The sequence below is a fragment of the Mercenaria mercenaria genome, chromosome 17 (genome assembly GCF_021730395.1).
Source record: "Mercenaria mercenaria strain notata chromosome 17, MADL_Memer_1, whole genome shotgun sequence".
NCBI classification, from domain to species: domain Eukaryota; kingdom Metazoa; phylum Mollusca; class Bivalvia; order Venerida; family Veneridae; genus Mercenaria; species Mercenaria mercenaria.
Window position 1 is genome coordinate 45374038 of NC_069377.1, and position 24689 is coordinate 45398726.

The 24689-nt window shown below is 35.9% G+C and overlaps 1 protein-coding gene across 1 annotated transcript in view; it reads right to left on the reverse strand.

Moving 5' to 3' along the window:
* The window catches only part of LOC123537321 (uncharacterized), a 47238-nt gene that overhangs the window by 15377 nt on the left and 7172 nt on the right, over nucleotides 1-24689 (reverse strand). Inside the window, exons 2-5 of the mRNA XM_045320997.2 lie at nucleotides 13182-13342; nucleotides 10774-10926; nucleotides 4072-4190; nucleotides 327-505 (exon numbers count right to left, since the gene is read on the reverse strand). Of these exons, the coding sequence (XP_045176932.2) occupies nucleotides 327-505; nucleotides 4072-4190; nucleotides 10774-10926; nucleotides 13182-13342 (612 nt within the window). The remainder of the gene's footprint in view (nucleotides 1-326; nucleotides 506-4071; nucleotides 4191-10773; nucleotides 10927-13181; nucleotides 13343-24689) is intronic.

The following is a 24689-nucleotide window of genomic DNA, read 5'->3' on the forward strand; positions in this document are numbered from 1 at the left end:
AATTTCAAAATACCACTAGTGAAAATCCAGCTTTTATTAAGCATTAAATGAACAAAAATAAGAATAAATGATAAGATATTAAAGTTTCGACCAAATTCTTAACTTGACCTAAATCTAATCCACCACCTTTAAATAATTTATTACGCCATTATAACACAGGTTAACTTGCAGAATGGCCCATATCATGCCATATGTTTTTTAAGAAATTTTGATGGACATTAAAATTTCTTCAGTTTAGACTCATTTCATGACAAATGACTTTGAGATATCAAATTATCTTACTCATGACTGCAAAACAAATGACAAAAGAACTACTTTCAACTTACCTCATGACGTCTATGTCTGTATGACCAAAGTCTTGAGAATACCACTGGAAAATTCTCGACAGCCAGATTTGATCTACCTCGGTAAACATGGACACTTCTTGTGCACAGAAACTGCGAGTTGCTCCGTCTAGCGCTCTGTCAATGTTCTCCCCAGAGTAAACATTGATAGCTGGGCAAGACTGCAAAATATAGAAACTAGAAATGTGTTTGTGAAACATGCATGCCCCAAAAATGGCACACCTAATAAAGGCTTAGCATAAGGTATAGGTTAGTGTTAATGTCCTCACCTCTGACCTTGACCTCTGACAGCACTCTTGTGGCACAACTCATCATAAACATTAACTGTGCAAGGTTTCACTGAAAGCTGCGATATAAGTCCATTGGATAGACAGTGCACTTATTATAAGCTTCTCTTCTTTGGTCTTACCGACAAGGTGTTTTCCCTCAACTTAAGACATTCTGGTTTATGACTCTGTATTAGTTTAGGACTCAGAATCTGATCTCAATAATACAAACATTTACACCATGTTTTACATAAATCAGGGAGAAAATATGACCTCCTGAGTGAAAACCTATTTTTTCTTGTCTTACTTTATGACCACAGATGACCAAGTTTCGTATTTGACCTGTACTTTATAAAGATAAACATTCTGAAAAGGTTTTATAACCCTCGTGCATATACATGTTTCCATACTTTTTACCTCAGATGACAAGATTTCAATTTAACCTAGATTTCATAGAGACAAACATTTTGACAGTTTCAAGAAGATTATAAAGGTGTAAAATGTGGCCTCTGTAGTGTAAGCAGGGTTTTCTATGCTTTGATCTAATAACTTAGTTTACAACCCAGTATGACCCAGTTCCTTACGTTGTCTCGTTTTCATAGACTGAACAACTGAACAATCTAACGACATTTCGTGTAGATGAGGTAGAAAAATGTGGCCTCAGGAGTGTACACAATGATTTTTGTAAGAGTTAGCATAGTCACCTAGTTTCAGTTCCTAGATGACCCAGTTACAGACTTGATCTAGATTTACTTAAGACAAAGATTTTTACCAACTTTCATGAAGATCTGAGGTAGAGAATGTGACCTCTACTGAGTGGTCAAAAGGTTGTTATATTATCTGACCCAGTGATTCAGTTTCTGGCCACAGATCACCTTGCCTTGATTTTTTGAAGACAACTATTCTGATAAAGTTTTATAAACATCATGCAGGTACAAAAATGTGGCTTCAACAGAATTAACAAGTTTTTTTTTATAAGATTGGCTCAAGATAAGCCAGTATAGAAAATGAAAGTTTTTATTCAGGTCAACACTTTGATCAAGTTTCATTAAGATTAGGTCAAAATTGTGACCTCTGGAATGTCAACAGTTACTGTCAATTCAATAACATTAATAGTTCGGGCACATTGCCCTTTAAGAGGAGCCAAAAATTACTTCTTATAACCTTAGCTAACACTGGTAGCGCATTATATTCACATGAAAATATTAAACACATTTTAACTACCGGTAATATTCCTCCTTAATTCAAAGCTTCAAGAAGAAAAGACAATTTTTTTATAAATTTATGCATGGTATATACAAAAGTATTAATGTTCCAGGGTTGCAAAAACATTATTTATTATCAAAATGGAAAAATTAAGTAAAACAAATCAGAGCAGCATCTTGAAAGTTTTTGAAAGCTCCCATTAATTTAAAGTGTTTACATTAGTTACATGTCAACAATATATACAAATGCAAAAAAGTGTAATTCTCTGTTGAGCTGGAAACTGAAATATACACTGAAATAGGAAACTGATCAGCTTTTGTAAAATATAAAAAAAGTCCACTTCAATGTATATTTAGCACTCCTTTAAAGCTACTTGCCCACATTCTGGGTGTTTAGGACATGTATTTATTTTTTTAAGGTTTTAATTATCTCGTGCGCATGACATCTCATCTCGAGTGCTCAACATCTTATCTCGAGCGCTCAACATCTTATCCCGAGTGCACGACATCTATCTCGAGCACACGTCATCTTATCTTGAGCGCTCGACATCTAACCTCGTGTGCACAACATCTTATCTCGAGCGCACAACATCTTATCTTGAGCCCTTGGCATCTTATCTTGTGCGCACTACATCTTCTCTTAATAGACATTCAAATTTTGTAGATAAAGAGGAATGTTATAAAGTTAAAGTTTTGATTAACATGACTTGAAATTTCGAGTTAGTATCTTACTAACTTGAATTTATGAGATGACTGTAGCTTGAAATGTCGACATAGTAACTTGAAAATTTCGAATCAGGTATCCTAAAGTTTTGAGTTTTGTATCTCGAAATTCTAAGTCTGTAACTCAAAACTTACAGTTATAAGGTCAATAACATGTATGCTCTTCCATACAAATATCGCTGTTATTTCCAATTTAATTAACAAGAGATATATCTAATTTTACTGTAGTTAACTAATGATCATGCTAATTGATGATCAGGCTTACTTTCAGTTCTGATTAATCAACCTGGAACTGTGCACATACAGCTATCCTACTTACCCAGGTGAATCAAACAAGAGCAAACTGAAACCTAGGATCAAGATGTTTGTGAATCCTGGGTTCAAGATGTTTGTGAAACCTTGGGTCAAAATGTTTGTGAAACCTGGTGTCAAGATGTTTGTGAAACCTGGGGTCAAGATGTTTGTGAAACCTGGGGTCAAGATGTTTGTGAATCCTGGGTTCAAGATGTTTGTGAAACCTTGGGTCAAAATGTTTGTGAAACCTGGTGTCAAGATGTTTGTGAAAACTGGGGTCAAAATGTTTGTGTATCCTGGGTTCAAGATGTTTGTGAATCCTGGGTTCAAGATGTTTGTGAAACCTTGGGTCAAAATGTTTGTGAAACCTGGTGTCAAGATGTTTGTGAAACCTGGGGTCAAGATGTTTGTGAACCTAGGGTCAAGATGTTTGTGAATCCTGGGGTCAAGATGTTTGTGAAAACTGGGGTCAAGATGTTTGTGAATCCTGGGGTCAAGATGTTTGTCAAACCTAGGATCAAGATGTTTGTGAAACCTGGGGTCAAGATGTTTGTGAACCTAGGGTCAAGATGTTTGTGAACCTGGGGTCAAGATGTTTGTGAACCTGGGGTCAAGATGTTTGTGAATCCTGGGGTCAAGATGTTTGTGAATCCTGGGGTCAAGATGTTTGTGAAACCTAGGATCAAGATGTTTGTGAAACCTGGGGTCAAGATGTTTGTGAAACCTTGGGTCAAGATGTTTGTGAAACCTGGGGTCAAGATGTTTGTGAAACCTGGGGTCAAGATGTTTGTGAAACCTAGGGTCAAGATGTCTGTGAACCTGGGGTCAAGATGTTTGTGAAACCTGGGGTCAAGATGTTTGTGAAACCTGGGGTCAACCTGGGGTCAAGATGTTTGTGAAACCTGGGGTCAAGATGTTTGTGTATCCTGGAATCAAGATGTTTGAATTCTCACTCTGGCACCACAAACAAGAGCAAGGTGTATCCTGTGGTCAATATATTTGAATTTAAAGGACCTACTTACCCTGGCCCCACAAACAAATGCGAAGTGTATCCTTGCATCAAGCTGTTTAATATTTTCTGGCACAACAGATAAGAGCAAATGTTGTAATGTATAAACTCTAACTCACGCTGGCACCACCACAAAAGCAAAATGTATCCTTAGGTCAAGATGTGTCCATGTATCAACCCTACTAACGCTGATACCACAAACAAGAGCAAGTCAGAATGGTTTAACTTACCCTGGCACCACAAACAAGAGCAAAGTGTATTCTGGGATCAAGTTGTTTAGCTATATACTTCAGTCTAGGGTCCCCTGGCTTAAACTGTGGACTGAGTGAAGCTGGGTGACCACGGTTTCCTGTTTTAACAAAAATATAACCTATCAATAAAAATCATTCTACATAATGTAGGCCCAATAAACCACTGAAAACATTTTCAACAAATATATGAAAGGAACCAATGAGAAAAATGACGCTAATCTGAATGCACCAATGAAAACAATTCTTAGTTATAATTTTTTCATACAAAATAATACATTCTTCTGCCTTCCCTTAATATGGAAAGGTGTAGGGGTTGTTATAAAGCAAACATTTTAGTTTTAATCTGACATGACTTTAGTTTAAAATACTTTGGTTGGCTTCATTTCAGATTTTACTGTCACTCATAACTCTTAAAGCATAATTAATATCTTTTGTTACCAGATTTTCACAAAGTCTACTAGAAATGTAGTAGAAGATTACATATCAACTACAGATGCCATCTCCAATGACAGGGATGAAACCAAAGATAATCATTCTATAAACTGATACTTTTGAAATGCTTGTTACAAGCATTTCAAAAGTATCAGTTTATAGAATGATTAGTAACTAAGTTACTAATCATTTAAGACAATAAGTCAACTGAGCAGACATAAATAATATATTAATTTATTTTTCTAAGTCTGATATGGGTAAACACGGCTATCAATTGTTATGACAAGAGGGCCATGATGGCCCTATATCGCTCATCTGTTATCACTGCACTTGAGGACAAGAAGGTCCTCAGAAAAAATATCAAAGTCCGAAGCACAGGAACAACAAAAGGAAAAAAATTTAACCAAAAAGAAAAAAAATTCTTACAAGGTATAGATATGTCAAAATACACCTAAAAATTGGAGGTACCATCCATGTTGTACCACACAAAAGTGGTCTCGGTTTTTCCCTACGGCCAATAATAAAAAAGTTACTAAAAATAAGCTATTTATAGTAACGTAAAAGGGAAGTAATTAAAAAAAAAATATTGTAAGTAAACAAAGAAGGATCTGCCAAATAAATCTGTTGTCATAAATGAAATTTCAGATCAGTATCTTCATTAGTTATGGAGATATACCCATTTTAATTTGAAATAAAGGGAGGTAATTTGACATAAAATCAGTCCATAGTTATCTACCCTGATTGTCTCAGTCCAACTAATAACAATAATGAAATTTCAAATAAGTCCTTAAGTACTTACTGATATAAATCCATTTTGATTACAATCAGGGGAGGTAATCAGATATAAAATAACTCTGGAACCTATGATTGGATCTGATTTGTCATGGAATCCAAGATTTATTGTTGTTGAAGATATTTTGGAAGTTTGTATCAAATAAAACCATAAATGAAGTCTCTATTTGGCTGCAAATGCCAAAATAGCCAATTTTGGACCTTTAAGGGGCCATAACTCTGGAACCCATGGAATCTGGCCAGTTGAAGAAAGGAAGCAAGATCTCATGGTGATACAAGTTGTGTGCAAGTTTGGTTAAAATCAAATCATAAATGAAGCTGCTATTGTGCAGACAAGGTCAAAATAGCTAATTTTGGCCCTTTCAGGGGCCATAACTCTGAAACCCATTAAGGGATCTGGCCAGATCAAGAAAGGAACAAAGACTTATGGCGACACCAGTTTTGTGCAATTTTGATTAAATTCAAATCATAATTGACGCTCTATTGTGCAAGAAGGTCAAAATAGCTAATTTTTGGCCCTTTCAGGGCCATAACGTGAACCCCCATCATAAGAAATCTCGCCAGTTCAAGACGTAACCAAGATCTCGTGGTGATACAGCGTGTCAAGTTTGGTTAAAATAAAAATCTAACTGCAGCATGCTTTTTAGTGCAGAACAAGTCAAAAAGCAATTTTGGCCCTTTTCAGGGGCCATAAACGCTGGAACCCATAATGGAATCTGTGCCAGATCAAGAAAGAACCAAGATCTCGTGTGTGATACAAGTATGTCCAGTTTGGTAAAATCAAATCATAATAAAGCTGCTATTTGCCAGACAAGGTCCATAATCTAATTTTGGCCCTTTACAGGGTGCCATAACACTGAACCCATAAAAGGATCTGGGCATTCCAAGAAAGGAATCGTGATCTTATAGTGATACAATTGTTGCAAGTTGGTAAAATAAAATCATAAATGAAACCCTGTCTGCAGACAAGGAATAGTTGACGCACGCACCTACGCACGGATGCACGGACAGACGACTGAACGACGGCCAAGTGCGATCACAAAAGCTCACCTTGTCACTATGTGACAGGTGACCAAACACTAAACTGTCATTAAATTACTACATTAAATATTTTCTTGAATAACCAATTAGATATTAGATATTCTCAAACTGACAACTTTTATCTTAATTACAATACTTGCTATTGATTCCAAGCCAGTTTTACACCTTCCTCAGATTTATGAAACAGAAGAATGAGTTTGCTCACATGTTAAGCAAGAGTCGTTTTCTGTTTGTATTATTGATATATCAGATAACTAATGCAACAGAATAATCAGTTTACTTAACACTTTAGCATCAGTATGTACACTTGTCAGGATATGCAGAAACTGGCAAAAACTCACCTTCTTACATTAATACTACATCACAAATGGCATCATAGAAACCATTCATTAAGTTAGAAGACATGCTTTCTGTATAGAGGACAGTGAAAAGCCACTTTGTGAAATAGGGTTTATCAGTTGATCCAACAGATTATAGAACAGAGAAATGAAGTTAAAATGAATGAAGTCTTTTTAGAGAAATATAGAAAAAACAAAGGCACAGTATGAGGAATCATGCAAAAAAAACATCAGCATCATTAAATCAAGGAAAATTAAGGAAAACAAGTTTTTTTTTTTCCCCCATACTCCAGATTGTTCCATGCCATTTTGTAAAATCACACAAAGATATTTTGTTTAAACAGTAACAATCAAAGTTTCTGCAACCTGTAGACAGTTTCAATTTTCTCTAGAATGTGTTAAAACATCAATGATTGTATCAATCAGAATAATTACTAATCCGTATATTTTCCTATTATCTAGTACTGATAATATATTAATTTACTGAAATATCCAACAAGTGCTACCAATTTAGGTCAACCCGGCCAATTAGACAGTTTAATATCAACATGTTAATCATTTGAAATGAATACTCAGATCAAATTTAGAACAAGAGGGTCAGGATGACCCTGGATCGCTCACTCACCTGAGTAATACAGCCACGCTGTTTCAAATGGCAAACTGATGCTAAAATAATACAGAAGGTATGACAGTATGTCACCTTCAGTCCACTGAAAGTCAATTTTTAAATCGTGCGCAAAACTTGTACAGACATCCAAATTTTCAAGCGTATCATAACAAGCACATAAAGTAGGTACAGTAGGTCAAGGTCACAGTCAATGATCCCTAATAACTTGGGGTCACCAGGTAACTATAATTAAACAGACTAGGAATATCATCTGATAATTTTTGAATATTTTTTCCTATATAATATAATAACAAGTGACCCCCAGGGCGGGGGGGGGGGGCCTCATTTCACCATCCCAGGGCATAAATTGAATTAACTTGTTAGAGAACCACCAGGCAATGCTACATACCAATATCAAAGGCCCAAGGCCTAGAACTTCAGACAAATATCTTATTTCTTTCCCTATAAAACTCCTCTTTAAACTTGGTACCCCAAGGCAGGGCCACTAGTCACCTAAGGCCATAATATGAACAACTTTTGGTAGAGACACACTAGAAGGCAACAATACATAATATCAAAACTTCAGGCATAGAAAATTAAAAAGTTTTTTTCCATATAAATTTATGTAAAACCTTGAAAACCCCGAGGCAGGCCTCTTTTCACCCCAGGGGCATAATTTGAACAATTTTATAGAGGACCACCATGCAAAGCTACATACAAAATACAAAGCCTAGGTCTTTTGTTTTTAGACAAGAAGATATTTACAGTATATTCTACATTTAATATAAGGTTCAATAGTAAAACATGTGACCCCCGGGACGGGGCCATCTTTTCACACCCAGGGCACAATTTTGGAACAATCTTGACAGAGAACCATAAGATGAGTCACAAGCCAAATACCAAGTCATTCCCTTTGCAGATTTGGACAAGAAATTTTTTAGTTTATTTCCTATCCGTATGCCACGGCAACCAAGAGTTCTGCATTGAATTAAATTCTTTGAACAATTTGAAAGGGACCACCCAAGGATCATTCAATCCTTCGAAGTTTGGTGATTTCACACCCAGTGTTTTCAAGAAAAGATTCTTTTATGAAAATGTTATGAACCGACCCACAACACACAACGGACATTGAGTGGTCACAAAAGCTCACCATGAGCCTTTGGCTCAAGTGAGCTAAAAATAAACATGTTTATTTTGACACACTATGCTACTATGTTATTACTCTTTAAACTGTTGTTGGTGAAGAAGAAAATGACCGATACAAAAATATGCATCCAGTTTAATAGGCTATTTAATATAGAATGTGCTGACTCAAAATAGGTTTTCACATTCATCTAATTAGATACTGTTACTAGGTCTTGTGGTTTCAGAGAAGAAATTTTTTAAAGCTTTTTTCCAATACAAGTCTATATAAACCATGTGACCCCCCGGCACCCCTGGGCTGGGCCATATTTCACCCTAGGGGGATCATTTGAACTATCTTGTTACAGGCCCACTAATTGATACTACATAGCCAATATCAAAGCCCTAGGCCCTTTTGTTTTTGACAAGAAGATTTTCATTTCAAAGTTTTCCCTATATACCCCTAATCAATAGAAAACAATGTGACCCTAGGACGGGCAATATTATTTTCCTAGCGGATAATTTTGAACAATATGGTAGAAGGCCCTCTAATATGCTAAATACTAAAGACATAGCTTAGGCCTTAATGTTATGGTATTCTAAGATTAGCATTTCGAAGTTTATCCCTATATAAGACATATAACAAGTGACCCCCGGTTGGGGCCATATTTGACCTAGGGGATAATTTGAACAATCTAGGAGAGGCCAACTAATGATTGCTACATACCAATATCAAAGCCCTTAGCCAAGTGGGTATTGGACAAAAGATTTTTTAAGTTTTCCTTTCGGTTGCCATGGCAGACCCATAGTTCTGTATGGAATTTCAATTCTTTGACAAGTTTTAAAGAACCAACCAAGGATCATCCCTGTGAAGTTTCATCAAAAATTGGCTTGGTGGTTTTAGGATAGAGTTGTTAAAGAAAGTGAGTGTGGACGGACGATGCTGGGACGGTGACAATCACAATAGCTCACCCAGGACCTTTGGCTCAGGTGAGCTAACTAGCTCTCTAGGATGTTGATAAGATTTTATCATTCTGTTCATGCTTCATCTAGAAGTCTGGAAAAAAATGCCTGCTGTGAGTGCTTACTAGGTTTTTCTACAATTTAACCCTATTCACATAGTTTTTAACTTGAGATAACTCAAGTTTTGAACTTTACTTAAATTCAATTGAAAGCATTCTGTGTTTCAAGTAAATGCTGACAAGATTTTTGAATGATTTGAAACCTATTACCTAATTTTTTGGCCCATCACTAACCCATTTTCTATTTGTCATGAATTATAAAGACAAACTCACCTGCTAATGTTTTCATGCAGATCTGGTAAAACAAAGTATGCTCCCAGATGTAAATCATGTTTTCATAGGTTTACCTTGTGACCAAGTTTTTGATGGATGAGCTAGTTTTGCACATGACCCAGATCTCATAAATAAACACCCTAATAAAATTTCATCAAGATCATGCAGATAGTATCTGTAACTTCCTAGTTTTGAAATTTGTTCTATGATTTGACCTTCTGACCAGGACTTTGACCCAAGATCCAGGTATAGACCTTGTCGGCGAACATTCTGACCTAGTTCCATTACATTTTGACTGAAACTGCAACCTCAAGTGTGTTAACTGTAAAACTATGGATGATGGATGCCTGACCATCTGCCTATACTAACAGCCCATCCTTAAAACTTAGGCTCAAGTGAGCTAAAAAGCCTGGCTCAATTCTAAGTTTTTCTTCACAAATTACAGCAAAAGCAATTTCTGGTATTCAGAAGATTTAACTGGTTATATATTGTATAAATAATAAAATAACATAAAAAGTGGAAAGTTATTATCTCTGGTATGAAAATAGCATACTTATTTATGACAGCTGTCACTAAGGAATTAAATGAATTACATAAATATTTCTGGTATTATTTAATAAAATACCAGGCAATTATGCAACCAATCAAAACTGACATGCATTAACATGTAAAAGGAGGAAAAAGATTGCACTGTTTTGAATCTGGTTATACAATATAATTCTTTTTTACAAAACATACTATGATCTGACATTGATAATGTCTAGGTTTTATTACGTGAAGAATGCTACAGATACGCATACTGTTACACATATCCATACCAAATTTGATGAAAAAAATCATGTATCAAGGGATTAAAGAAGTTTACTTATCTGAATGACCTCTAACAGGGCCAGATGTTAAACAATGATTTTGGAAACCAGTCTCTAAACCTCAACATCTGATTGGTTGTGTCTCAGCATGATCTGATATTGTCCAATGGCAAAACAGCATTCCGAGATTGGTTTCCCAAAATTTATAACCTTTGACCTTGGGTAGTTGCTTAACCCAGCCTTACCTCTCAGTATCCCATGTTCTATGTCATCAAGGCTGTAGTTAAGGCCTCCAATATTGTATCCTGTGGATACCCAGAAATGTTGAACCTTTAGCACTGATTGTGGTAATGTGGACTGTTCAACTAGGCCATGGATGGTTAATGCATTATAAATGTCTGATCCTAGTTAAGGATTAAAATCAGTACACTAGTAACTGGATATTTCTGAATCAAGCAGTTTATTAATGGGTCATTTCTGCATCAAATAAACACAAATTTAATAGAGTTAGTTATGCATTATATATTAAACAATCAATGACTGCAAAAAATTGGAAATTATTCAAATATTATTTAAACAAACTAAAATTTTGATTTCAGAAATGAAACAATGTTGAGCTAGTATTTCTGCTTACACACTGTTTCACTGAACAAACAAGTCTGCTAATTAAAAAAGATGCATCAAAGCATCAAAGTAAACCTTACATGACATATGACCTACCAAACATGACAGAACAGTTACCTTTGAGCCCCCTGGTGCCTCCCTGTGATTTCCACATTACTCATCATCTTCACTGAGGGAAAACATTTCGGCCAAGTAAAACACAATTCTTTGTGTGCAATAACAGTCTCATAAATGATTAGACATGACCTTTGACCCTAAAGTATGATCATAACCTTATAGAGGGTCCCCAATTTTGTGCCTGACAAGCAGTCTGATTAAGGCAATCATATCTACAAACAAGAGTGCAAAACTGATTAAATATATGCCCATCACAAAGATTATTTTTGACATTTAAAATGCTCCAGTACTTACTGAGCAGACTAGTTGTTGATTTTCTCAATTTCAAATTATTCAAGTGCAATAACTCCAACTGAAAAAGACTTACCAGCTCAGGCCAGACATTATGCCTACTTGTATTGTGTCTAAGTTTTGTGAACACTGGATACGAACTGCTTAAATTGGAGAGTGGATACTGCCAAGTTTTGCAATTTTGAGTAATTCAAGGGCCATAACTCTAGAGACTTGGAGGATCCAGCTGGTTATTGAACCATGCCAAGATATTATGACCATATGTATTGTGACTAAGTTTGGCATAAAAACTATGTTCAAGTCTGGTGATAACTGGATCAGAATTTTTAAAATGCCAACCTGTGACAAGCCCTGCACTACAGGTGTTCCCATAATATGTCCTGTTACATGATTTATAAAAGAATCCGCCAAGCAGGGCAATATACACCCGAAGGGTTATATCAGAGGAGGATAGGAGCAAAATTTAAAGAACTGGACTGTTGAAGTCTAAAGGACAGGGAGAACAAAGGGAAGATAATTAAAAAAAAAAAATAAGTCCACAAAAAAAATCTTTACCATCTGCAGATATGTCAAAATACACATAAAACTTGAGGTAACATCCATGTTGTACCACAAAAAAGTGACTCTCCCTGTTTTTTATCAAACAACCATAAAAATAAATTACAAAATACTATTTAAAGTATTTATAAAAGGGAATTAAATTCAATAAAAAAATTATTGAAAGTGAACAAAAAATGAACTGCCAAATAAAAACAAGAGCACCACAATGCAGAGCAATTATAACACATCAAACAAAGTCATTTACCCCTAATTAAGTGTGACCTTGCCTTGATGCGAGCCATCCGAACATGCGCTCTGCAAGTCTCCGATGTGGTTTTACAATCTTGGCAAGTATTCTTTAAAATCCTTCAAGCAGTTCAAGATGTTACAGAGCGGATACGAAACAAAGCCATCTGAACCGTGACTCTGCTGTGAACCTTGACCTTAAGCCATCCATTCCAAACATGTGCTCTTGCACGTCCAATGATTGGTGAACATTGTGCCAAGTTTCTTCGAAATCCACCAAGTGTTCAAGAGATACAGAGTAGACACGAAATTGCCTAATGCCTCTCAGACGATGCACAGATGGACACCGGGAGGTATAACATAATACGAACCTTTCCGAGCGTATAAAAAAGATTGCTCAACAATGTCAGTTACAGTCTGGATAAGATAAAACAGATGCACATACTAAGACACACACTGAAATACACCAAACAAAGTCAAGTTCACTGCAATAGAGTTTGACAAATGTAACAAATAGTTTCTTGTCTTACGCGACACTGAATTCAGAAAGACTGTGAAATATAAATTGATTGTATTATAACAACTGAACATGTAAAATGACATTGTCTAAACTGAAATAGTTTTGGAATCCCAACATGCACATGCAGAAATTAGTCTTTAAAGAAAGTCATGGCTAAAATTTCTTTACATAAATTACTTCTGAATTAAATTCACGCTGACTGTCATACAACTATATAGCAAACTGAAAACATTAATTAAATAATTATGAGGTCTCCTTAAAATAATATGGTACAAAGACTTTGTTTATTTTACATCTGTGCTTCAAAAAGGATACTTATAAAGAAGGCTTTCTTCTCATTCTCAGAGATGTTGTCCAGCCCGACGTACTGAAGTTGGGGTGCCAAATTGTCCCTGTAATCATGGAACAGTTTGCTGTCTTTTACCTTCTGATAGTCCACCCCTTTTCCATCATCTAATATGAACTCACCCTTTAATCTGAAAATAGTAACATTCAGAAGTGTGAATGAACTTGCATTAATTCTAATTTGAAAACAATAAATAGATGTTCTCACCATTCGAAGTTGTAGCCAACTTGTTTTCTGACCTGAAAACATACGAAAAACATAGATTTTACATAATTTATCTATACAAAAATTATATTCCCAAATATCATGACAGTCCATTACAGGTTTTAAAACTCAGATTATATCGTAATGCCTACTGTACACTGTGTAGTGGGTAAGGGGAAGTAATCTGAAAATTGTCTCTACATATCATGTAATCATCTCATCACATTATTACTCCCACCCAAACCCCCTCTAATTAAAACTAAATGCCCAAGGGGAACATGTCGAGCCCGCCAGCTGTCAAATGGACTAATATTTATGATACTATGACCTTTGACCCATTAGTGAGGCCTTGAACCTTTGGGAACTGCTTTTCACATGACATCTCCGGCCATTGAGTTAAACATACATGCCAAAATTAAACAAGTTCCTCCAATGCATGTCAAAGTTATTGGCCGGACACGATCTACATTACCTTTGACCTCCACTGTGACCTTGACCTTTGAGAATAGAATTTTGAGGGTTTGCAACATGACACTCTGTCTCACTGAGTAAAACAACATGCTAAATATAACAAAATCCTCATGCATGTCAAAGTTCTGGTTCGGACAAACAAATCCGGGCGGACGGATGCATGCATGCACGACCTTTGACCTCAAACTGTGACCTTAACTTTTGAGATAGAACCCGAGGTATGCGCATAACACTTCATCTCACAGAGGTTAACAATCATGCCATAATATACATTAGATTTGCACCAATTCATGTCAAATTATGGTCTGACAAACAAATCCGAAGGACAACGCACCACATCACTGTACGCACATTTTTATATATGCCGTTGACCACAGAAACACCATTGGGCCGATTATGTCTTCGCTTCCTCAAGCAGGCTCAACAAAAATCCAATGATCCAGTAATAAATTTATCCTAGATTTTATACCGACAAACATTCTGACCAATTATCAAGTATTATCAAGGTCATTCTATGATTTGACCTAGTTTTTGACTAACATGTGAACTAGATTTCATAGAGAGAAACATTCTGATAAAGACTCATGATGATCACCTAAAAATGTTTCCTCTAGATGGTTATATAAACAGGATCTATCCTGGACCCTGATTTTATCTCAGTACTCTGTAATATCTTTGATCACAGTATCCCAGTTTTGAACCTGCTAAACTTCATTTAAGAGACCAGTAATTCCAACAAACAAATATGAATGATGAATATATGAATACCTCTAGGTGATACCAGATGATTTGTCTCTGAATTAGATCCAGTGATCTAGTTCAACTTTTTGATCTGACCTAGATTTCATAACAGACAATAGGATTTCATACAGACAATGACCTAGATTTCATACAGACAATGACCTAGATTTCATACAGACAAACATTCTAACAAAGTTGAAAGATTTATGAAGATCATCATCAAGTAGAAAATGTGGCCTCTATATAGAGTGTAAACAAGGTGTTTCTATGATTTAACCCTGTGACATAGTTTGAGGACCTCAGGTACAAAATAACTTGACCTAGACATCATGCAGAAAAAAATTCTAAGATTTTTGATGAATCAAGTGGAAAAAGTGGTCTCTGATGTTTAGCAGTTTTTCAACAATTCGACCAGAAAGTTTACCAAGTTCAGGACCTATTCCCGATAACCCACTTTGAATGTGACCTTGATTTCATACAGCCGAAATTCTGACAGAGTTTTATGAAAAGCAGTCATAAAATGTGTCTTTACTCTTAATATGATTTGTATGTGATCTGACCTAGTGACCTGGTTTTTGAAATTCTGTAACCCAGTTTAGAACTTGACTCAAAAACTGGCCTGTAGAGAGTTAACATGGTTTTCCTATTAATTGAACTAATGACTCAATTTTTTATTCTAGATGACCTTGTACTATAACAAGAGGCTACTGTAAACAGCAGATGCTCGACTATTCAAATTATTGTCCATTGAACAGGAAAATGATACCCAAAATGTTAAATAATGCTATAGAGTTTTAACCAACCCTGCATTAGTTTTGAAGATCGAAACTTGCATGCAAAACTTAAAGCAGAAGTTTAAATTTTTATGTTCAAAAGGGACATAAAATTTACCAATAAGCTGTCAAAGTATGATGACTTGATGCAACAACTTGTTTAAAACCCCAAAGTCACATGTGAAGTTTTCAATATAATATCTGCATTTGTTCTGGCAGATAGTAACTCCACGCAAAACTTTAACCAGATTTTCCCCTAAGTCAAAAGGGGCATAATTGCCCAAAGTACATGTCAGAGTATGACTTGACCCAGAGAGGTTGTAATTGGATCTAGAAAAATAAAAAATCATTTTCAAATCTATATCCTTTTAGTAATATCTATATGTACTTGCAAGCAAAACTTTAACACAGGATTTCTAAGTCCAAAGGGACATAATTTTGCTAAAATCAGTCATAGTTATGGGACTTGATGCTAACAACAGTTTTTATAACGTACCCTAAAGACACATCTGAAGTTCAATTCAATAAACTGCATTAGTTTTGGAGATATTAACTTGCATGTAAAACATTAACCAGATTTTTTCTAATGAGATAAACTTGCATGTAAAACTTAACCAGATTTTTCTAAGTCCAAAAGGGGCATAATATGTCTCAAAATACATGTCAGATTATGGAACTGATCCAGTGAGGTTTAATTGACCTAGAAAAAGAAAAAATACGTCACAAATGCTATATGCCTTTAAATGTAGCTGTATGTATTTGCATCAAACCTTAACCAAGGATATTCTTTGAATAGTCGAGCTAATGACAAAAACGGCTACAACAGTATCACAATAACTAAACTTGAACCTATGGTTCTGGTAAGCTAAAAAGAGAAAGTGTTTTTACTGTACATGACAAGTAATTTAGACTGCAGCTTCGGTTTAAAGAGTACTCATTTCATAGTTTATGTACATGTATGAATATACATAGTCTCTACAATTAAAAAGAACATTACAAGAAATTCTCAAAATACCTAATCTCTCCTGTTTCTCCAGTTTAAATGTACCTAATAAGATATTCAAGATTTAAATCAATTTCATAAGAATTCATTGAACGCTGAGCATATTACCGGTAAATCTTTATGCCTACCAATAATTGTTATTAATTCCAGCAGCAAGTATCTGCAGCAATTTGTAAACTGACAATGATATAAAGTTTACCACAAGATTTTGACATACTTAGGTGACGTATGTCTAGGTTATCCATAATATTAAAGATACACAAACTTTTGAGGTGTATAAACAAAGGACAATGATGTCCAGAAATCGCTCACCACTTCCCCCATGACCCAATTTTTGATCCTTAAACGTCTTTTTTCTATATTTGACATAGTGAACTAGAATTTTGAGCCTCATGAGACTCCATTTGAACTGGACCTAGATATTATCAATATTAAAAAATTCTGACCAATTTTCATGAAGATCCTCGAAAAATATGGCTCTAGAGAGGTCACAAGGTTTTTCTATTCAATTTGACCCTATTGACCTAGTTTTCGAAGGTACGGGGCCCTGTTTTGAACATTATCAAGATATCAACAAGGTGGAACACACTCAAACTAAAATTTTCATGAAGATCTCATGAAAAATATGGCCTCTAGAGAGGTCCCAAGGTTATTCTATTTTTATACCACTGTCCTAGTTTTTGTACTGCACTGACCCCCTTTCGTAACTGACCTCGATATCATCAAGGTGAACATTCAGATCAATTTTCCATGAAGATCCATTGAAAAATTTTGCCTCTAGAGAGGCAAAGATTTTAATAATTTTAAGACCTACTACACTAGTTATATTGACCGCAGTTCACTTGTTTCAAACTTGACCTAATATCACCAAGATAACATTCAGACCAACTTCATACAGATCCCATGAAAAGTTGCCTCTAAGAGGTCACAAGGTTTTTTTATTATTTGACTCAAAGACCAAGTTTTTTTTAAGGCACATTACCCAGTTTCAAACTGACCTAGATAACATCCATTGAACATACCTGACCAATTTTTATGGAGATCCATTCAAAAGTATCCTCTAGAGAGGTCACAAAGGATTTCTATTTTGCAACCATGACTCAAGTTTTTTGACCGCACGATGTTATAACTTGACCTATATATCCTCAAGCTGAACACTCACACCAATTTTTCCATGAAGACCATTGAAAATATGGCCTCTAGAGACGTCCAAGTTTTTTCTATTTTTAGACCTACATTTGTACTGACCTAGTTTTTGACCCACGTGACCCAGTTTTCGAACTTGATTAGATATCCTCAAGATGAAAATTCTGATCAATTTTCATAAGATCACTTGAAAAATATGGCCTCTAGACGAGGTCACAAGTTTTTATTCCCTATTTTTAGATCTACTGACCTAGTTATTGACCTCACGTGATCCACTATCAAACTATGACCTAGATATCATCAAGGTAAACATCTGACTAAATTTCATAAAGTCCCATGAAAATATGGCCTCAGAGAGGTCACAAAGATTTCAATTATCAGACCATACTGACCCTAGTTTTGACTGCACGTGACCCATTCGAACTTGCCCTAGATATCACAAGGCGAACATTCAAGACCAATTTCAAGAAGATCCATTAAAATATTGCCTCTAGTGATGTCACAAGGTTTTTTCCTATTTTTAGACCTACGGGACCTAGTTTTTTTACCGCACGTGACCAATATTCGAACTGACCTAGATATCAATCCGGTGAACCGTTCTGACCAATTATCATAAAGATCCAATGAGAAATATGGCCTCTAAGAGTTTACAATTTTTTTCTAATTTCTAGACCTACTGCCTATTTTTGATCCCCCAAGACCCATTTCGTACTGACCTAGATATCATCAAGGTGAACATTCTGACCAAATTTTCAAGAAGTCTCATGAAAAATTTTGACCTCTAGAGAGGTCACAAGGTTTTTCTATTTTAGACCTACTAAACCTAGTTTTTGGCCGCATGTGACCCAGTTTCGAAACTGATCTAGATATCATCAAGATGAACATTCTGACCAACTTTCATAAAGATCCCATGAAAAATGTGACCTCTAGAGTGGTCACAAGCAAAAGTTTACGCACGGACGCTGCGCGATCACAAAAGCTCACCTTGTCACAAAGTGACAGGTGAGCTAAAAAAGCTTCTGACAGGACAATAAATAATATTTAAAATATCTGACTACTTAGTATGGTCATGACCTTTCGGCTAGGGGTTTGAATTTTGCACCACTCCATGTGACACTTAAGTCTTATCATGGTGAACGTTTTGTGCAAAGTTATTTGAGTATCAAAGCATCCATAAAATAACTCATCATTTTTTTTCAAAAAATCAGATGAGCTAAAAAATGAAGAAAAATCTTTGATCTGCAAGTTTGGCCTTGATCTTAGAGGCAGATGTCAGAGTTTTAAAAAAATGTGTCTATTAATGTGTAAAAATTCAAGGACTTGGCAATTAAAAATACTATAAGAAATTGTTTAATTTCCAGGGCATGATGTTTCTTGGTTTTGACCCAAATGACAGTTTTTAAAAAAAGTTTTCAAGATAAAATGAATGAGAACTTTTATATCTTTATAGACTGTATAATATAATTTCCAATATTTCCTATTTATCTGTACAATTTTTACTAATTTAAATCTATACAAAATGTTATTAAACTATATGAAGGCAATGCAACCTCAAACTAGAAGGTGTATTTGTCACAAAAACAAATGTCTCCCCCTAGGTATTCTAAGGATTTAATGCCAGCCATTTTGTGCAGCGAAGTGGAACTTGCCGGCGATATGCACAAACTAGGCTTGGTACTGATCACTCCTGTGAAGTTTTGTCGAAATTTGTCCAGCAGTTTGACCTGTGAAAGCCAGACAAGATTTTTCTATTTTTAGCTGTGGCAACCATTTTGTGCAGCGCAGCGGAACGTGCCAGCGATATGCACAACTGGGGTTGGTACTGATCACTGTGAAGTTTTGTCGAAATCCAGCCTGCTGCATGAGTTTGACCTGCAAAAGCCAAACAAGATTTGTCTACCTTTAGCTCTGGCAGCCATTTTGTGCAGTGAAGCGGAATGTGTTGGCGATATGCACAACTAGGCTTGGTATTGATCAGTCCTATGAAGTTTCGTCAAAATCTGTCCAGCAGTTTGACCTGTGAAAGCCGGACAAGATTTTTCTATTTTTAGCTCTTGTGGCCATTTTATGCAGTGAAGCGGAACGTGCGAGCAACATGCAAAACTAGGGTTGATACTGATCACTCCTGTGAAGTTTCGTCGAAATCCAGCTAGCAGTTTGATGAAGCAGAACATGTCAGTGACATGCACAACTAGGCTTGATACTGATCACTCCTGTGAAGTTTCGGCGGCAGTTTGACCTGTGAAAGCCGGACAAGCTTTTTCTATTTTTAGCTCTTGCAGCCATTTTGTGCAGCGAAGTGGAACATGCCGGTGACATGCACAACTAGGCTTAGTACTGACCACTCCTGTAAAGTTTTATCGAAATCCGGCCAGCAGTTTGACCTGTGAAAGCAGGACAAGCTTTCAGACGGACAGACGTTCAGTTAGATGGATGACAGACGGCAAAGGCAAAAACAATATGTCTATGGGGGAGACATAATGATAAACAAGAGGGTCATGATGACCCTGGATCGCTCACCAGAGTAATATGAGCTACATGTTTCAAATGTCAAACTGATGATTTTTAGAAATTGTTTGGAAAATTTTCCGATGTACAATCAAGTAACCCCTGGGACAGGGCCAATTTTAACCCGGGGGTCATGATTTGAACAAAGTTTGTAGAAGTCTATTAGGCAATGTTACATATCGAATATCTAAGATCTAGGCCTTCTGGTTTATTTTAAGCAAATTTATGAAGATTTCCCTATGTACAATCAAATAACCCTTGGGGCTTGGTCAATTTGACCCTGGGGGGGTCAAGATTTGAACAAATTTTGTAGAGGTCCACTAGGGATGCTACATGTCAAATATCTAAGCTCTAGGCCTTCTGGTTTATTTTTTAAAAAATTTTGAAGATTTTCCTATGTAAAATAAAGTGACCCCGGAGGCGGGGTCAATTTTGACCCTGGGGGTCATGATTTGAAAAACTTTAGTAGAGGTCCACTAGGCAATGCTAGATGTGAAATATCTTAGTCTAAAGCTCTAGGCCTTCTGGTTTATTTTAAGAAAATTTTTGAAGATTTTCATATGTAAAATCAAGTGACCCCTAGGGCGGGGTCAATTTTGACCCCAGGGTCATGATTTGAACAACTTTAGTAGAGCTACATGTCAAATATCTAAGATCTAGGGCTTCTGCTTTTTGAGAAGAAGATTTTTTAAGATTTTCCTATGTAAAATCAAGTGACCCCTGGGACGGGGTCAATTTTGACCCCGGGGTCATGATTTGAACGACTTTAATAGTGGTCCACTAGGCAATTTCTACATGTCAAATATCTAAGGTCTAGGGCTTCTGGTTTTCGAGAAGAAGATTTTTTAAGATTTTTCTATGTAAAAAACAAGTGACCCCTGGGGCAGGTCAATTTTGACCTGGGTCATGATTTTTAACAAATTTGGTAGAGGTCCATTAGCAATGCTTCACACCAAATATCTAAGCTCTAGGGCTTCTGGTTTTTGAGAGGAAGATTTTTAAAGTTTTTCCTTTTGGTTGCCATGGCAACCAGAGTTCTGCATGAAATTCAATTCTTTGAACAATTTTTGCAGAGCTTCACCCAAGGAACATTCCTGTGAAGTTTGGATGAAATTTGCCTAGCGGTTTATGAGGAGATGTCGTTTGAAGTAAAAGTTTATGGACAACGGACGACGGACAACGGACGACGGATGCCGGACAGTGAGTGATCCTAATAGCTCACCCTGATCCTGGTGAAAAAAGAAAGTCAGGTCCATAAGCTGACCAAAAGTCTTTGAATAAAGATTTCCAGAGTTCGATACCTTGGCTCAGCGTGTGTTCTTGATGGTTTGACAGTTAAGACAATTGTTTTTAAAGTTGTTTGTTCTCCATCTATCTGTCACATGGAGAAGTTGTCAGTTAAATGTTGAGAACAGGTCAGTGCTGGTGCAGAATCCAAGAATAAATTTCAAGTTTACTCGCTGCCATTGCATAACCTTTACAGTTGAAAAATCTGGTATTAAACATAATCTTCATCTTCCCTAAAAAGATACTGTTTGTACAAAATAATCAGGTTGGGAGTATCTTTTAAGCAGGATTATTTTGCTAGATTGGTGTTTCTTTTAAAACAGGATTTCTCAACAGTTTTACGGTATACTAAATGTTTGTATACACTTTGTCATTTACAAAATTTTCTTCGTAGTATTATATTGAAACATTCCCCAAAAAGCTGCAACAGTCATTCCTGATCAAGTAATGAAAAGTGACCAATTGTCAGGCCTTCATGTGGTGACAGTGAGCATGCGCAAAAAACACCCTCTTCCCCAGTAATTTTGGATATTTTTTATACAGATAAATGTAAGTCATTTATTTATACAGAATATTTACCAATTTTGTTTTTATTTACACCAGTTGGTATTGTAAGTGGAAACTATTAGATGGTGTGTTCAGTTTTGTAAATAACCGATTGCAATCGAATATTTTTAAGGTGGTCGACTTTATCATCTGTCCGGGTTTATCATCAGTACCAGTACCATAAGTAAATCAATTAATTTCAAGCTGCCATTTTGAGTCTAAATATGATTTTAGCAGTTTTCAAACACTTGATCTGTAAATTTATATATTGCAAAATCTGTAAATTTAGGCATTATCCTGTTATTTGGTCTGTGGACCAGAAACTTTCGGGTCTTATTTTCTTGTAATAATGTAACTTTCTTGAAATTATTTATCGGTGTTTCTCACCGGTAATGGCGGTATATGTTATTGGGGTCAAAAAGTAGTCCATCCTAAAAAGTAGTTCCTACAGTGTTGCAAAAAAGTCCCTAAAGTCTTTTTCATTCCTCTATAGTCTGTATCAAAAGACTAATGCTATTTATTCCGTACAGTGTTGAAAAAAAATAGTCCCTAACCTCAGGTGACTATAGTCTGTATCAATAGACTAATGCTATTTATTCCGTAAAGTAACCGAATATAAAAACTACTTACATGTCAGTTAGCAGTCCAAAATTACTTCCACAGCAAATGAACAACGAAATATAAAGACTAATGCAATTTATTCAGTAAAGTAAACCGAATATAATCAAAGCGCTCAAAGCGCTGATGGTGGCTGCTAATCAATGTTTAAAATATTACAAAGAAAGCGACAAGGAATTGTTAATATAAACCATAAGAACTTTTTTTTTTGCATTTTTTTTTTTAATATTTGGCTTTGGTTTCAAAATTAATCCTTTTTCACTGCCAGTCACTGTTTACATACACACTGATTCAGTCTTTAACGAATAGTTTTGATCCTTTTTGATTACTTGTGACGAAAACTACAACATAAATTACATCGAAGATGTTTGACTATGAATAAATAGTATAAGCTTTTTCTCCAAATCATTCAGCTTTTAAGATTTCTTTTTAAAGCTTTTGGGCAGTGTCTGTCATGAATTATTATATACACACTGATTTCAAGTCCGTATCAGATAGCTGTGGTTTTCATGAGACTTTTGTGAAAGAAAACAACACAAACAAGCACTACAAATGCATCTCAGAATGTCAGTTCTGCAGCCAGTGTATTTTAGAGGTGCATTAATTATCACTCCATCTGTTATACTCAAAAGTTGGCTAGACATGGCAGCAGGCTTCGCAAAAATGCTGGACATTAAGTCAGACAAACTTACAACTTTAGTCAGACCGAGAAAAAAGTTGAAAAATATGTAACTGGCGAAACGAAACCGTTTTAATTTTTATACATATATTTGTATCAATCCAGATATATTGAGACACACCATGAGAAAACCAACATAGTGCGTTTGCGACTAGCATGTATCCAGACCAGCCTGTGCATCCGCGCAGTCTGGCCAGAATCCATGCTGTTAGCTTTCAAAGCCTATTACAATTAGAGAAACCGTCAGCGAACAGCAAGGATTCTCACCAGAGTGTGTGGATCCGCAGTTTGATCTGGGTTCATGCTGGTCACAAATGCACTATGTTGTTTTTCTCATGGTGCGACTTGAATGAATATAGCTGAAATGAGCAGAATCTGTCTTGAAACAATTCAATTTTTAAGTTGGTCAAATCTGTTATCCGACGACTTGCAGTCTGACAGACTGCCGTTTCAAAAAGGCGAGTATTAGTATCATCGCTGCGCCCACTTTCACAGGCTTACAAGTTGATGAAATCGTGATACAGTAGCACAACTTAGTCAAAGCGAGTTTGCAACATTTGTCACCTTGGGCGACCTGTGGGTTTCCACGTTGATAATTCGTGTTTTGTCAGACGAAATTGTACCGGAATACTCTATGCATACAATTATAGTATCTTATATTGTACATTTGCTGAAGGAAGATTATCCGTGAGGGAATATTATTTAGAAAACATACATGTCTTTGATTCTCACGGCAGGTCACACTGCAAACAATATCGAATGAATTTTAACTGAACGTTCTTTTATTTTTGTTCACTCTGGTATTGCTAAGCATGTTTTAGTATATTTTGTTCTTGATATAACGATGAACTGTACATGTTCAAGTTATATCAATAATTACTGTCCTGTTCATAAAGCATCTCACTAAATTTGCGCTAATTAGTGTTAATTGGCAGTACCAACGCCTGAGGAAATCCATATCACTGCTGTTTATCGATTTTCTATAAATAGCCTAATTAACATGTGTTCATATTTTTGCGTGACTGAAACGAAAACGAGACAATGCAGTCGAAAATTCAGTAACATTCTTAGATCACTAGGGTTGCATTAATATAATATCTTACAATTTGATAGCTATGACGAACATTTAAGTTTGTTCTGACATATTTGAAAAGTGTTACAACTTGTTGGAAAAGCTATCAGAGGTACAAACTGGTATTGTCTATGGACTGGAAATGTTTGGAAACTTTTCCATTGAAATTCCGTTTCTATTTTTAGCTGCGGATTATTGCTAGTAGAAGTAATTGTTCTTTATCAAATAAAGCCTTAAATTTCTGGAGTTATACATGTGACACTGCGGTTAGGAAACATTTTTGAATTGTCAGTCTGGATTCCCAGGCTAGGTTTCTATATATATAAGCTACCTTTTCTACATTATAAGCTACGTAACCTCTGTGGCAGTACTATGCAATAGCTAATCAATATCATCGCTCCAGTTCAGGTGACATGAGGTCATCGTTTA